The 16,146-nt window shown below is 48.9% G+C and overlaps 1 protein-coding gene across 6 annotated transcripts in view; it reads left to right on the plus strand.

Moving 5' to 3' along the window:
• Window positions 1–16,146, plus strand: part of PLD2 (phospholipase D2) — a 495,902-nt gene that overhangs the window by 466,384 nt on the left and 13,372 nt on the right. For all 6 annotated transcript variants that reach the window (XM_085638423.1, XM_085638422.1, XM_085638426.1 and 3 more), the window contains 4 exons: window positions 1,370–1,483; window positions 8,135–8,184; window positions 9,529–9,666; window positions 10,250–10,403. In XM_085638423.1, coding sequence (XP_085494549.1) covers window positions 1,370–1,483; window positions 8,135–8,184; window positions 9,529–9,666; window positions 10,250–10,403 — 456 coding nt within the window. The remainder of the gene's footprint in view (window positions 1–1,369; window positions 1,484–8,134; window positions 8,185–9,528; window positions 9,667–10,249; window positions 10,404–16,146) is intronic.

Consider the following 16,146-nt stretch of genomic DNA (forward strand, 5'->3'; position numbering starts at 1 on the left):
ATTTCAGGATTTCCTGGTTCCGGCATGACACAGGAGTTCCTTGAATGGCTTCACCTGCATGGCAAGTGTTTTGTCGGGCATCTATCCTTGCTGATGTGCGGTGCAGACAGTGGAGCACTCTAGTGCTGCTGCTGTATGGTGCACATAGTGAGGTACTCTGTTTGCTGTGCTCTGGATGGATCCTTCCATAGTGCTCACATGACTTCCCCTGATCTCTACATATGTAAGGGGACCACCAAGGCCCCTACCTACCCACTACCTTTTACATTACATGCACTGTGCTGTCCCAGTGCCTAACCACCCACACACCTTCACCTCCACACAGGTCTCTGTGTGCATGGCCCACATGCAGAGTGGGGGGAGCAGCAGAGCAGCCCTGATACCTTACCCGTGAGGGGGTGTGCCAGCTCACATACAACCCATGTTTCGGGTAGAGGGGCGGCCGACGACCTTTCCTGGCTACATTCAGTCATCCACGCTGCTCGGCCTCAATCTTATATATTTCTGGTAAGTCCAAGCCTGGGATATGGTGGTCACTGGGCACAAGGCTGGGTACTCAGTGTCAGCCACATATATCAAACTCCGCTGTGTGCACCACACATCGGCAACAATAGCGAGCTCCGATGTGTGCACCACACACCGGCAAGGATAGCAAGCTCAGCTGTGTGCACCACACATCGGCATGAACAGAGTGCTCCGCTGTGTGCACCACACATCCGCAAGGATGCGAGCTCTGCTGTGTGCACCACACATCTTCAAGGATAAGGATAGCGCGCTTCGCTGTGTGCACCATACACCATATCCGATGTTAGTTGGAAGTGGTGCATCTTCAGCCCCCAGCAGCACTAAAGAGATTTCGGAGTTGAGTTCTGATCAGAGACTCACCCTAAGGGGTGGACAGTACAAGATGTGTGCGTCAGGGGTTAACTGTATCCATGCAGGCAGCAACCTATAGAGGACTACAGGGCCAAGATTAACTTGGAATCATAGACGTCTTGCTGTCAAGAGGGTCTTTTAAAGCGCGCACAGGTGCACTGTGGGATACCCCAGGTGCACTGTGGGATACCCCAGGTGCACTGTGGGATACCCTCAGCCGATACCCTTGTTCATGTTTCAGTCTGCTTTTAAACCCAAGACATTGTGATAATTTCATGGCCTTGCTACCACAGCCGTTCACTAAAAACAGCATTAATGACCGAATCGTGGTTTATTAAATCTTTATTTAGCGGCAGCATTCGACTAAAGCTGGGGAAATGCTCAGGTTATGCCAGCTGGAATACATTGGACCCAGTTTGTCTCGTGCTTTCTTGAAACATTACTAAAGCTATAATATGTGAGACCCCTGTTTTTCTCTGTTTCTGTTTTTTAGGGCGAACAAGAAATTTCGTGTGTATGTGGTCATCCCGCTCCTGCCTGGATTCGAGGGGGACATCTCCACAGGGGGAGGGAACTCCATCCAGGCGATCCTGCACTTCACGTACAGGTGAGGGCGTGGGCTGGCGTGATGACGCAAGAAGAGCGCACGGAGCAGGGAAGGGTGTCCTTGAGGGTGGGTGGTCCCTACGTTGGCCCAGCTCGGCTAGGGTGCTGCTTTTGAGCTAGGGTCAGTGAAGGAACATCAGGCTGGGAGCTCTTGTGGACAGCACCGTGGATAGGTGGCACATGGGATGTGCACTAGAACAGTGCAAGGAAGCGTGTCCTTGAGGGTGGGTGGACTCTGTTGGCCCAACTCGCCTAGGGTGGTGCCGTTGAGCTAGGGTCAGTGAAGGAACATCAGGCTGGGAGCTCTCGTGGACAGCACCGTGGATAGGTGGCACATGGGATGTGCACTAGAACAGTGCAAGGAAGTGTGTCCTTGAGGGTGGGTGGACTCTGTTGGCCCAAATCGCCTAGGGTGGTGCCGTTGAGCTAGGGTCAGTGAAGGAACATCAGGCTAGGAGCTCTCGTGGACAGCACCGTGGATAGGTGTCACAAGGGATGTGCACTAGAACAGTGCAAGGAAGCGTGTCCTTGAAGGTGGGTGGACTCTGTTGGCCCAACTCGCCTAGTGTGCTGCAATTGAGCTAGGGTCAGTGAAGGAACATCAGGCTGGGAGCTCTCGTGGACAGCACCGTGGGTAGGTGGCACATGGGATGTGCACTAGAACAGTGCAAGGAAGCGTGTCCTTGAGGGTGGGTGGACCCTACATAGGACCAGCTCGCCTATAGTGCTGCTTTTGAGCTAGGATCAGTGACTAAACATCAGGCTGGGAGCTCTCGTGGACAGCACCGTGGGTAGGTGGCACATGGGATGTGCACTAGAACAGTGCAAGGAGCAAGGAAGCGTGTCCTTGAGGGTGGGTGGACTCTGTTGGCCCAGCTCGGCTAGGGTGCTGCTTTTGAGCTAGGGTCAGTGAAGGAACATCAGGCTGGGAGCTCTCGTGGACAGCACCGTGGGTAGGTGGCACATGGGATGTGCACTAGAACAGTGCAAGGAGCAAGGAAGCGTGTCCTTGAGGGTGGGTGGACCCTATGTAGGCCCAGCTCGCCTATAGTGCTGCTTTTGAGCTAGGATCAGTGAATAAACATCAGGCTGGGAGCTCTCGTGGACAGCACCGTGGGTAGGTGGCACATGGGATGTGCACTAGAACAGTGCAAGGAGCAAGGAAGCGTGACCTTGAGGGTGGGTGGACCCAACGTAGGCCCAGCTCGCCTATAGTGCTGCTTTTGAGCTAGGATCAGTGAATAAACATCAGGCTGGGAGCTCTCGTGGACAGCACCGTGGGTAGGTGGCACATGGGATGTGCACTAGAACAGTGCAAGGAGCAAGGAAGCGTGACCTTGAGGGTGGGTGGACCCTACGTAGGCCCAGCTCACCTAGGGTGCTGCTTTTGAGCTAGGGTCAGTGAAGGAACATCAGGCTGGGAGCTCTCGTGGACAGCACTGTGGGTAGGTGGCACAGGGGAGGTTCAGGGACACCTCCGCTGGAGGTAGGCGCACGTTTTATACATATTATTACTGCAAGAACAGTGCATTGAGAAACAGAAGGGTGTCCTCGAGGGTGCGTGAACCCTACGTTGCTCGTGCTCAGGGAGAACTGTGACCAAGAGAGCCTGTGGGGAGAGTGACCCATGGGATATATGAAAAAAACCCTACCGTGAGCAGGTGAAGGTGTGCTGGGGGTCAGGGGAGGGGGCTGCTCACTCAGGGCACTGCTTATGTGCTGGGATCAATACAAAGACAACTCTACCAGCTGGAGTGCGCTCAGCGACAACTGTGACTAAGAGAGCAGGCGGGGAAGGTGACCCAGGAGAACCGTGAGCAGGTAAAGGTGAGCAGCGAAGGATGAAGCAAGCACAGGTGCTCTCTGCAAGCATCAGTAAAAAAGGGGAAGGGCATGGCCGTGGCCATACCAATCTGTGAGTTCAAAACTAGGAGCAGGGACATAGTGTCCCGAATAAGAGGGATCCAGACTATTGAAGGACACATAGGGCCTGGTTCTGGAGTGTCGCTGCAGGTGAGAGTAGCGCGCTTCAGATGTGACGCAGAGCTGTGATGTCATGGTCCTGGAGGGGTGGGAGTGTCTCAGAGGGGCATCAAGTCTACAGTGGCTCAGGAGAGGATGCAGAACACTTGTGAGGAGAGAGGTGCAGGGGGTGCAACTGTAAACTGAGCAGCATCCCATATTCACTACATTTAGACCTCACCTCAAACTGTTCAAGGGTACAGGCTTTGCGCCTCACAACATGGACCTTGTGACACATTACAGTTCTGAAGAAGAAGCCATGAAAGTGGAGTAACCTGGTGTACAGGAGGAGGGCGTCAGTGTTTTGCCACTGGAGTTATGGTCACAAACCACTGATTGGATAGAGACACCCAAGAGAGGGTGGCTCCTTTTTTAAGCTGAAAGCTGGCCCTCAGGTGGGCTATCCTGTTTTCAGAGTTTATTTGTGTGGGTTTCTGTGGCGTTTTCCAAACCTTTTGCAATCAGTGCCTATCTGTGTGTGTTCAGCTTCCTAACCCCCAAAACAGGCAAAACCGTGTTTTTCCAATGTTTACAAAACATGTTGTTTTTTGTTGTGATTTCTATAAAGCACATATTTGATATACAGGACAAGTAATGCAGGGTATGTAGCGTTGCCACATTGGCAGTGTGTCCAATGGACTTTTGTTAGACTGTTTTAAGCATAGAAAGTCTGTGTCGTACACTCTGGCTCGCACTCACCTCTCATTACCTCTCACACATCTCAGTACCTCTCACACATCTCAGTACCTCTCACTCTTGTAGCTCACGGGACTATCAATGGATTAACAGCGTGAGAGTGCTATATTTAAATGTTTCTGTAAACACATTCCTCTACATAGTTGGGGGTCGATTCCCTACTCCCTACTGAATATTATGACGTTGAAGGAGAGGTCCACCCTGCCAACAGCATTATACCTTGTGAAACATTTAACATTTTGAATTACACCTGATTAAGTTGTAGCCCTGCATTCTACGGCACCTGAAACTTGATGCTCTAAGCATGTTTTCCACTACTTCCTGCACTCTTCTCCGACTACATTAAGGTGGTGCAGCTGTTGCGTGGATACTCACAGCTGCCAGGTGTCCCCAAGGCATATGTCTCACTTTAAGTCACTCCTGACATTTTTACTGACACCAAATTGTATTCTGAGACTTGAAATTCTTTTGTTAACATTGTAACTATAGACTCAAAGCCCCCAGCTGTAAAGTGCAGTTGGCTAAAAATGCAGAATTAGCTGAAGGTATCACACAAAAAACAGGACACCTTATAGCTGTGAACTTTGTTGGGTTGTGGAATGTCTTGTATCATGTTTTCACCGTTATCCCATGTGCACGGTGACAGCCCTCTTTTCACACATACATGCCACTCCACTCTGCATTGAATGTTTAAAGCCTGGGGTATTTTGCAGGTGACCGGCTATCAGTCATACCTTGTTAAAATAGGGGGCTGATGTATCAAAGGGCGTACTCGTTCCCTGTCTGTGGGTAAATGTAATGGTGCATGTTTGATACGATTCTTATGAACCAGCCATTTCACCAATCAGCCATAGCAGTGAAAAAACCTGCACAGTCAAAAGATCAAATATGATTTTACTATCCCCATACTCTATAGTATCTAAAAAAAATTATATCAGACCTAAAACATGCATCTAAACCCCACACCTTTATGCAAGCACACAACACTGGAGGAAACAAAAGGAAGAAAACATGATACTTGAGTGAAATCCCAAAACAACAAAACTCAAGCAGGATCATCTTAGACCAGTTTTCTTGCTATTATTCAAGTGACATTATTTTGCCCCCCCCCCTCAGAAAGAAATACAAATGGTCCATTCTCTCACTTTCCTTCCTTTGAGTGGCATTTTAGTTCGTGGTTGTGTAGGTGTTTATCAGTGTTTATATGTTTACACTGATAATGGCTGTTTCTATTTCAGTGGGGTTTTTATTCGTTATTATAGGTTCAAACCCAAAACAGGATATCCTACTTTCAGGGCATTGGGAGCAGGCAGCATGCCACAAGACAGCTGCTTGCCTCGCAGCACCATTAATTGGATGCCTATTTTATTTTTTGAGTTCCATCCTTTTTCCTTTAAGGAATCAAGAAAATTTAAGTGGAATTATGTTGTCCCTTGTAGGCCTCCATTCAAAGCTGGTTTGGTCGGATTTACAAACCGAGTCCTGCCTCTTTATGTGGCAGGATTCTGCCAATCCTGCTGAACAGCCATTTGAGCTTTTGTCACATGGCAAAATAAACATCAGGTCACAAAGATGTCAGTGAGCACAAACCCAGGCTGCTTTGCAGCTCCTGATAAGGCACAACAGGCTCTTAGATGTTAAGGGTGCATGGTACCGATGAGGGCAAACTTTGCATGGGCATCACATTTGCACAAAATGTACACTAATCTCTCCAGAATGGTTTCTAAAGGCTCTTTATAAATAAAGAAATACAGATCTCAAGTGATGTGCCCGTAGGGAACACATAAAATGCTGGTGTACACATTTGGTGCTTTCATTATGGATTAGTTGTGTGATCCTGCACAAATCACTATGTTGCTAACCCTGTCTATTCTTATCTGCCAATATTAAGAGCAGCTGTAAACAGGATACCATGTCATATTAAAACCTGAACATTTACAAGGCCCTCCTTCCGACTGGCTGTACGCGGACAGGAGCACAGCCCTTGCTCCTCCCCTCTGGCACAAAGGGGTTGGAAGATGAGTCCCTCACCCTAAACCAACCCTGTACTGAGTTGCTAACATCTTGACATCTCTAAGCAACCAGAGTCATGAATTTTCCCTAGATTCAGCCGGATTGGGGAACCCAGTGGAAACCAGTGCTAAAGGAATCCACTGTTCCAGAGTCCAGTCTGTTGCTCCCCATTCTGATGATAAAACTTACAATTTCCAGATTCTGGAATGGAGAAACTCACCGGAATCAGAGATTTCCGCCACCTGGTACCACTGCACCAACATCTGGCAAGCTCATAATGAGGGCCAAACTGTATCTAGAAGATGAGAAGATGCTGAGAAGTGAAACACACCATCTTCAAGTTTGAGCTTGTCACAACTCTGCAGTACACGAGGAGGTGCCGTGTGCTTCCGTGGGTGTATCTGGGAAGGGGTCTCCTCTCCTCTAAACGGTGGTTACACAACTCACGGAGGCCCACTTAACGTTACTGAGATGTTCCTCAGGTTGGTCCAACCTCATGTGACGATGTTTTTTGACAGGCAGCGCTCCCTGTCACCTCAGGGATTGTACAGACTCTGAGAGGAGCTCCCCGTTGAACAATATAGGCATCTAAAAATGAACATCTGCATCTTAGCTCGTATTACCAGCAATCTTGTCCTTGGCATCTGACCTTGAAGTGCTTCGCACTGTCCTCCAGGTAAGGATGGCTCCTGTGAAACGTTGATCCCATATGAGGCACCCCCACCTCGAACTGCAGCATCGTAATGCAGATCTTGCAGATATCTTTACCAGATTAGTAAACCAACATCGCCCAGGAGCCTCAACTGCTTTCACCTTCAGAAAGGTTTGCCGTAAAATGAAAAGTGAACACATGTTCCACATCGCCTATTATAAAAGATGTCATGAATACCCTTTCTGGCCAGCAACCCATTATAGCTGGTCTTTCTCTTTGAGTGTCTTAGGTCTTGCTACCATCGCTAGGCACTAGGGGCCAGATGTATCAAAGGGTTTTACCCATTCTGTGTCTATGGAAGTTTATTTTATTTGCAGAGTTACTTAAAACCAATGCAATACATACAAAATTAAAAACCATATGTAAAATATAATATACGACCACCGTAAAATATCAACACTCTGTTAATAAAAGCGCTTCTATTGACTTTACAAGTTAAAATACAAATTTAAACGTACAGTGGCCACCTTTACAAGTGTCCCAGATGCCTACATCAATTGGATCACCCCCAACAAAAAGTTGATGGGCCTAAGGCTGTGGCGCCCAAAGATCTTGATGTCAGTTTGGTGTTTTTGCCCGGGCTGCTTCAAAAAATTTGACTAGTCTGATGTTCAATTGTGGGGATGCTGGGTCAAAGCAGGCCAATACTGCCTGCCTCCTTGAATGAATCCCCCTTTGATTAAAGGGAATTTTTAACAGTTGCCTCCTTTCTTGAAGTGTTTCCGTGCAAGAACAAATGGTATGGGTAATGTCCCCCTGTCCTTTTTTACATAAACTGCATACTGTGAAGGTCGGGTCCCTTTTTCATGGGGGGAGATGCTGTGTGCATGGCATCACTCCAAGTCGTAGAATTAAAAATTTTAGTTTCAGTGCTTTTGAATAGCCCAAGTTAAAATATTGTTGCGGGGCTAAAGTCCTGTACGAATTCAAAGTCATCCATGCATGCGCTCTGGCAGAAAAGGCAGCTTTGTCCTCCACCAATGACTGTATTTTCAATGCCTTCCACACAAATTTTTTGAAAATTGAGTGGTGACTGTGTGTGTCCCATAGCGGCAGTAAACCAGAGTTGGCCAGAGCCTCCTGCAAGTAACGTCTAGCTGGCGAGTTCTCCCTCTGTTGTAATTCTTGCCACAGCATTCTGTGTCTATGGGGAAATGTGTTCGTACATATGGCCCTAGGTCTGATGCTGTGCTTGTTTCCTTCCTGCAGCACAATCTGCAGAGCAGAGTCTTCCATCATCTACCGCCTGAAGGAAGTAGGTAAGTGACACCAGCAGCATCAGGTTCTCTCACACTCGGACTCAGGTGGCACGTGGGTTTTGTAATTCCTAGGTCTGGAATGAATCCTTGAATGTCTTGTTTTTCAGTCTGCATGAGCTCTGATGAGCACATTCATAGATGAGCAAGTATGCGTGGTGTTCAGAATATGAAATCAGGAGAGACCCTGTGGACCAGGAGTGATGGTCAACCTGAAGGGAACGTTATCTTCTTCCCCCCACTTCCCCTAAATGGGACACTAGTTTGCGAACTGAGACTTGGCAGCTCTCGGAGGAGCTTCATGGTCCACATGTGGGCCAGACAGCTGGTATCCGGAGCCAATACTGCACTAGGAGCGCTCGAGCCTTCTCCTTCTGAACTGATGCCCAGTGGTGACGTTACACGTCAGCTGTGGTGATGACATTGCAAGTACTTCTTACACCTTCGCAACAGAGACAAACCTCACTCGTTACACCCCATCAAACGTCTTACTCCCACCTCTACTGGATGAACTATCCTTCACAATCATAACAAACCTATCAAACAAAACATTTCACAAGACGAGGCCAAGCTTATGGAATAAGTGTATAGTTCCACGTGATCTCGGGGAACCTCTACTTTATTCCTGGGATGAAACAAGTGGACGTCTGGAGGCAATAGCATTAGCTCAGGTCAGTTGTAATCGGCCAATGCTTGTTGTAGGATGTCTTATGGCAGAGAAACTGATGTCCTCATCCCAGTCTGTGGCGGGAATGTTTCACACTTCCAACGTGTTGGTACTGTTAGCAGAATAGATGGGAAATAATGGGTCCAGCTATGGCCGGCAAAGACCACCATCCGAGGCATGGCGGCTGGGACAAGAGGGAGACGTTCAAGTAGCCACAAACTCTACACGTGCGATGTGGGTGACTGTGGAACGGAATGTTTCACCCAGTGCAAGATGTCCCTCTACAGCAGCATTCTAGGGGGGCACATGGTGATGGTGTGTTAATAATAGTAACTCTGTACTGCCCTATAGATGCTCACCGGGACAAGGGGCAGGTCCGCAATATTGGCCATGATTTTGTCACATCCAACCCAGCTCTGATATCAGTGTTTGTTGAGCGTTCGCGCCTCTTTCGAGGAGTGATGTGAAAGTATTGCTCATCTATGAATCTTTCTCGTGCCCTAAGTCTAGTAAAAATGCGCAAGTGGAGACTTGAGGGGCCTGCAAAGTTGCTTTCAGAGTATTGTATGTCTGGAGTTGTGGCTAACTTGGTCTTGTCATGTCTGGTTTTGAGTTATTCAAGGCCTTATCTCCTTAATGCCTGTTTGTGTCGAGTAACTCTCTTTCTGCCCCTGTTCCAGTTGGTAATGAGTGGAAGAACTACTTCTCGGTGTGCGGGCTGCGGACCCACGGGGAGATGCCGTGCGGCACACTCGTCACCGAGCTCATCTACATCCATAGCAAGATGCTGATTGTGGACGACCGCCGGGTCATCATCGGTGAGTTGCAATGCGTGGTACACTGCACACGGATCTTCAAGCACGGCAGCCTGATGATGCTCGGCTTGGTTTATGATCAATTTAACAGTGGAGTAGGGAAATTCCTTCAGCTCTCCTGGAGCATCACTTGAACCCAGTTGTTGCCAATTCTCGCTTCTTCAGCTCAGCCAATTTGCTCCTCAATGCCTGTTCACTCCCAGAGGTCCATCCCAACAAATTTCAAGATTTCCTCAAACCCTGTTTCTCTTGATGAGAGAGTAACATGGAAGTGATGCCCTGGCCTGTGGGTGGAGCAAAGCTCCAGGGACCAAGTTCAGACCAGGTCACTGAACGGGGATTAGGAATTGAAACAGATGGTCTGCTCACTCCGTCTTGGGCTTCCAACCCCTACGCTGCCTCATTAGACTTATCAATGACTTAAGGAAAGTGATCAGCATATTTCGGGTCAAAGCCCTGTGTTTAGCGTGTCTGCATCTTGTAGTTCCATGGCAGTCGTGATCCAGAAAAATACCAAATCTGCCTGGACTGAGGTCTGTTTTCATATTTTACAAAATGTCCATTTTGGCCTGCCCTTCTCTCACAGGTTCTGCAAACATCAATGACCGCAGCATGCTGGGCAAGCGGGACAGCGAGTTGGCAGTCATCGTGGAGGACACTGAAACCGTGCCCTCGGTGATGGACGGGGAGGAGTACCAGGCTGGGGAGTTCGCGCGCAGCTTGCGACTTGACTGCTTCAGGTACAGGTCTTTGGTTATGCAAAGGGTCTAAAAGCGGTGAGATTGCAGCTCACGTGTCCTCAGGTCAGCAGATCACAGAGAAACCTTGTTTTAATGCCAATCTTTCCACTGTAGGCTTCAGTCTCAAGCGGTGACCTCATCGGTCAAATAGACCTTTGATATGTACTATAAGTAAAGGAGCGTAAATTCACAGATGAGGCTCCATGGGGAGTGCACAGAACCACAAAAATTGTGGAATTGGATGCGTCTGGCCCTGCACTTAACACACAACAATCACAAACAAGCCTGCTGGACAAGACCTGCGGGTCCATCGCGTGGTGGCAGTACGTGACATCTGGGTTTTGGTGTTCATTAATGCCGCCTGGACACTGTATTCAATCTGATTTGCTGCCTCCGACTACACCCAGGGCCTCCTCTTAGCACTAAGTGGTGCTCTCAAAGAGGATCATTGCCACGTCATCTGGAGTGCATTATAAATATGATAGTCCTCTAGAGAGTGCTATAAGTACGTTAGTGATGGCTGTAAATACGTGGCTACTGTGATGTGCGCTATGGTAGCCCAGAACCTGAGGATGTATGACTGTGGTATATATATTGCGTTTAAGGGTTTGGGTATTAATAGCTTCCACTCTTCAGTGGTATCATGAGGTCATTTTATGTCTTTTAAAAAATATTTAAGAAAGTTAATTTGTCTTATTTTCCCTTGCTTTCCTCTGCTGCTGCTTTGTGTATCCTAATTGTCATTCAAGTCACGCATCACATGCGTGCGTCTGTACTGAGGTTTCACACTTGGAGCCAGGGGTCACCTGTGTTACTGAACTGCATCCTGATTTAAGCTGTCCTATCAGTGCAGAGATAGCACAGAGAGCACTCCAAGGTAGGATGTTTTAAGGAAGTGACAGCAAATGTGTAACAACGGGTAGCATTACCTGAACAGAAAATGTATAAAATGTCACAAAGCTGTGGTCAATGCACACCTTGTTCATGGAGTTCTCTTGGACCTTCGGGCTTGTGGGTTCGCATCTTTGTACCTCTTGTCCTTGCCCATGGCTCCACCCGGTGCCAGCTGGATACGGCCTGATGCCATATGGAGGGGGTTATCTGGGGCCAGCTGCAGGCAAAGGGCATGGCAGAAAGCCGCCCTATGAACCCAACACTCATGCCAGAAGACCGTGGAAAGCACAAGAGTTTCACAATGCATCCAAAAAACAAATTACTGAAAAATCTTGTTAGAGGGAAGTTATGGCTCTTCACTCAGTCAATCAATCAGGATTTATAAAGTGCGGCAAATCACCCGTGAGGGGCTCAAGGTGCTGGAGTTGCTAGCTGCTTCGTGGTACCCTGTTTATTCAAACAGTCTTGTCTTGAGTACTTTTCTGAATTCCCTCAGCGATGTGGTATTCCTGAGGTGCAGGTGATGGTCGTTCCCAGCTTTGGCCACCCGGAGAGAGAAGTAGCATCCTCCGCTGTTGCCTTGGCTGATCTGGGGGGTGTCTGCGAGGAACAGGGAGGTGGATCATAGGTGTCTGTTTGGTTGGTGAAAGGGAATTCATTTGTTGATGTGTGCTGGCCCTTCGTTGTGCAAGATTTAGTATGCGTGGGTCAGCATCTTGAAATGGCATCTCTTCTCGATCGGGAGCCAATCAACCAATCATAATCAATCATAGCATTTGTAAAGCGCACTACATACCCATAAGGGTCTCAAGGAGCTGGCGGGGGAGGGGGGAGGTGGGGATGCTGCTACTGCTCAAAAGCCAAGTCTTGAGGAGTCTTCTGAAGTTCAGCAGGTCTTGGGTCTGCCGTAGGTGGATGGGGAGGGTGTTCCTGGTCTTGGCGGCGAGGTGGGAGAACGATCTGCCGCCGGAGGTCACTCTTCGGATGCAGGGGACTGTGGCGAGGGCAAGGTCAGCGGAGCGAAGCTGGCGGGTGGGGGTGTAGAAGCGGAGTCGTCTTTTGAGGTACGCTGGTCCGGTGTTGTGGAGTGCCTTGTGAGCGTGGGTGAGGAGCTTGAAGGTTATCCTCTTGTTGACGGGAAGCCAGTGCAGGTCTCTCAGGTGGGGTGTGATGTGGCTGCGGCGGGGGATGTCGAGGATCAGGCATGCAAGGCATTCTGAATGCGTTGAAGTCGTCTCAGGAGTTTGGCCGAGGCTCCTGCATAGAGGGCGTTTCCATAGTCCAACCTGCTGCTGACGAGGGCCTGGGTGACCGTTCTTCTCGTTTCAGTGGGGATCCACTTGTAGATCTTCCGGAGCATGCGGAGGGTGTTGAAGCAGGAGGAAGAGACGGCGTTGACCTGCTTAGTCATGGAGAGGGTGGAGTCGAGGATGATCCCTAGGTTGATTGCGTGGTCAATGGGTGTTGGAGCTGCTCCCAGTGCGGTCAGCCACTAGGAGTCGTCCCAGGCCGAAGGGGTGGATCCGAGGATGAGGACCTCCGTCTTGTCTGAGTTCAGCTTCAAACGGCTGTTCTTCATCCACTCGGCGACGGCTTTCATTCCTTCGTGGAGGTTGGTTTTGGCGGTGTGAGGGTCTTGGTGAGGGAGAGGATCAGCTGGATGTCATCTGAGTAAAAGATGATGTTGAGGTCATGCAGTCAGGAGACGTGGGCAAGCGGTGCCATGTAGATGTTAAACAGCGTTGGGCTGAGGGATGAGCCCTGGGGTACACCGCAGATGATCTTGGTGGTTTTGGAGCGGAAGGGGGGGAGGCGGATGCTCTGTGTTCTGCCGGAGAGGAAGGAGGTGGTCCAGTCCAGGGCCTTCTCTTGGATCCCGGCGTCGTGTAGGCGTGTGCGTAGTGTGCGGTGGCAGACTGCGTCGAAGGCGGCTGACAGGTCCAGGAGGATGAGGGCCGAGGTTTCTCCGTTGTCCAGCAGGGCCCTGATGTCATCGGTGGCGGCGATGAGGGCAGTCTCAGTGCTGTGGTTGCTGCGGAACCCAGACTGGGACGGGTCCAGGATGCTGTTCTCCTCGAGGTAGCGGGTCAGTTGTTTGTTGACGGTCTTCTCGATGACCTTCGCCCAGAACGTGAGCAGGGAGATGGGCCGGACGTCCTTGGGGTCCGCCTTGGGTTTCTTGAGTAAGGCGTTGATCTCGGTTTGCTTCCAGCTCTCTGGGAAGGTTGCTGTCTCAAAGGAAATGTTGATGGCTTTCCGGAGATGGGGTGCGATGGCGGTGCTGGCTTTGTTGAAGATGTGGTGTGGGCATGGGTCTGACTGAGATCCGGAGTGGATGATGTTCATGATTTTGATGGTGGTGTCGTCGTTTATGTTGGTCCAGCAGAGCAGGCGGTTGGTGCGGATGGTGGTTGTGGTGGTGGGGGTCTCAGTGGTTCTCGGGGCGGTCGTGGCGTTGAAGCTGTCATGGATGTCTGCAATCTTGCGATGGAAGAAGGTGGCAAGCGAGTCGCACAGGTCTTGCGAAGGTGGGATGTCGTTGGTGTTGGAGGTGGGGTTGGAGAGTTCCTTCACGGTGTTGAAGAGCTCTTTGCAGTTGTGTGCGTTGTTGTCTAGGCGGTCTTTGAAGGAGACCCTTTTGGCGGATCTGATGAGGTGATGGTGTCTGCGGGTGGCGTTGTTGTGGGCTGCATAGATGTCTGGTGTTCGTTCACGGTGCCAGTTCTTCTCTAGCTTTCAGCAGGTTTGCTTGGAGGCCTGGAGGTCCTCCGTGAACCAGCTCACTTTCTTGCTGGTGTGGCTGTTGGAGGGTTTCTTGAACGGGGCGTGTGTGTTGGCGCAGTCGTCGATCCACTGTCTGAGGTTGCGGGCGGCGGTGTCGGGGTCGGTTGGGTCAGCGGGTGGGCTTCGGGCGAGGGTGGTGGTTAGCTAGTCTTCGGTGACTTTGCTCCAATCAGGGCTGCCTCAGTGCTCAGGTTGACTCTGAATCTGGATTGAGGGGGGTCCAGGAGGTTGTGGTGCTCCAAGTATTTGGTAACATCAGAAAATAAAACAAAGACATTTCCCAAACAATGTCAGATGGAGGGATTGTACGGTTACAAACTAAAACCACTGAAAGGTCATTAGGAACACAGATGTAATAGCCCATAACTCATTGTTGGGAATTAGTGGTATGTTCTGCCCTCCCCTCCCGCTGCCCGTCCTTTTTGAAGTTTCTTAGCATGAGTTTAGGACAATAATGAAGAGAGATCAATTAGTAAAAAGATATTTACTGGAGGAGTCAGATGTGTGCCAGAGCAAGGACTTCTGGGTTTGAGTTGGGTGCTTTCATCTTTATATTACCTTGATAAGTGTTACATAAAAAAGATTAAAGATAAAAAATGAGATGAATCAGCAGTTTCGAATTGTTCTTTCTGATAAAGGAAGGTCCAAGTGCCTGATTTAGCGTTGGGCGGACAGGTTACTCCATCGCGACCGTGACGCATATCCCATCCTCCGCATTCTAAATGCCACTGGATACAATGCACTTATAATATGACGACAGATGGGATATCTATCATGTTTGTGACGGAATAACCCATCCGCCCAACTCCTAATCCGACCCTAAATATAAAGAGGCAGACAAATTGCTTTGGAAGACTTTGTGAATGACAGATGATCATCAGAACATTACCGCTTGAGGAGTATCTTGTAACAAATTGGCTGAAAATTGAGCTTCATTTTAGCTGAGAATGAGATGCTTTAGGCGGAAGAATTAAAGGGAAACGCTGAGAAAGATCTGCAGGGTTTTGCTTGAATGCAAATGTTTTCATTTGTGTGGAGAAGACGTTTGTGCTTCACAATGAGTTTAAAAACACTTGAAGTCAATCGAATGTTTTTAGATCATCAATGATTTGCCTCATTACATCAGGTCATCAGGGTTTATAGACAGAGTAACAAGAAATCAGGCATCATTTAATGTTCATGCAAGTTTAGTGAATGGTCTCTAAACTTTAAAGGAATCCAGTAGAAAGGAGTGAGTGACCAGACGTAGTGAGCGTGAAACATGATTAGAACAGATCACTCTAAATGGGTGAGGAGAAGATATGTTTAGGAAAGAATGCACTTCAGAGTCTTGCCTGGGGTTATAGAGGGGAAACACGTGTTGGGCAATGTCTAGCGTATTCCAAAAAGAGCTTTTGGGGGAAAATGTGTCTAGCACTGTATTCCTATATTTCGGGCCTCGCAGCACTGTCGCGGATTACGTATCTTCATGTCCTGGTCTCGAGTATTTTATCAAAAAATATTCCAAAGCCTACTTTTTCCTGGAAGAATTATGCTGCAAATATTTTTTATTTTGCCCAACATTTGACCTACAAAGACTGAGTACTGCGAACTGTCATATTCTCTTATGTGCAAAAAGAAGAGATGATGGACGGAATGCTGAACAAATCAAACATTCACCCCCAGTCAAGAGATCTGGGTTAAATCCATCATTCTTTTGCTCACCGTGACACCCCGGTTTAGACCGGGCCATATGCAAATCAGTCTTGACCCTGTGCCTCATGGGAACAGTCCAGCCCGAACTGCCAAGCCAGGTCCGCCCTGAAACAGAAACAAGCATCCTGGGACCAGTTTCGGGGTAACACCCTATATCAGCCAGGCTAGCTTGAATCTGATGGTGTAGTGAGCATGGGACCCATGGGCTGGACTGTTCCTATAATGAGCAGGCTGAATACTGATTGGCATATGGCTGGGTCGAACTGAGGTGGCAAAGTGGGCTAAAGAACAATGATGGATTCAACCCAGATCTCTTGACTGATTTATTCAGCATTCCGTCCATCATTTGTTGCTACAGCACATTATCTTG

The sequence above is a fragment of the Triturus cristatus genome, chromosome 12 (assembly GCF_964204655.1).
Source record: "Triturus cristatus chromosome 12, aTriCri1.1, whole genome shotgun sequence".
Taxonomy (NCBI): Eukaryota; Metazoa; Chordata; class Amphibia; order Caudata; family Salamandridae; genus Triturus; species Triturus cristatus.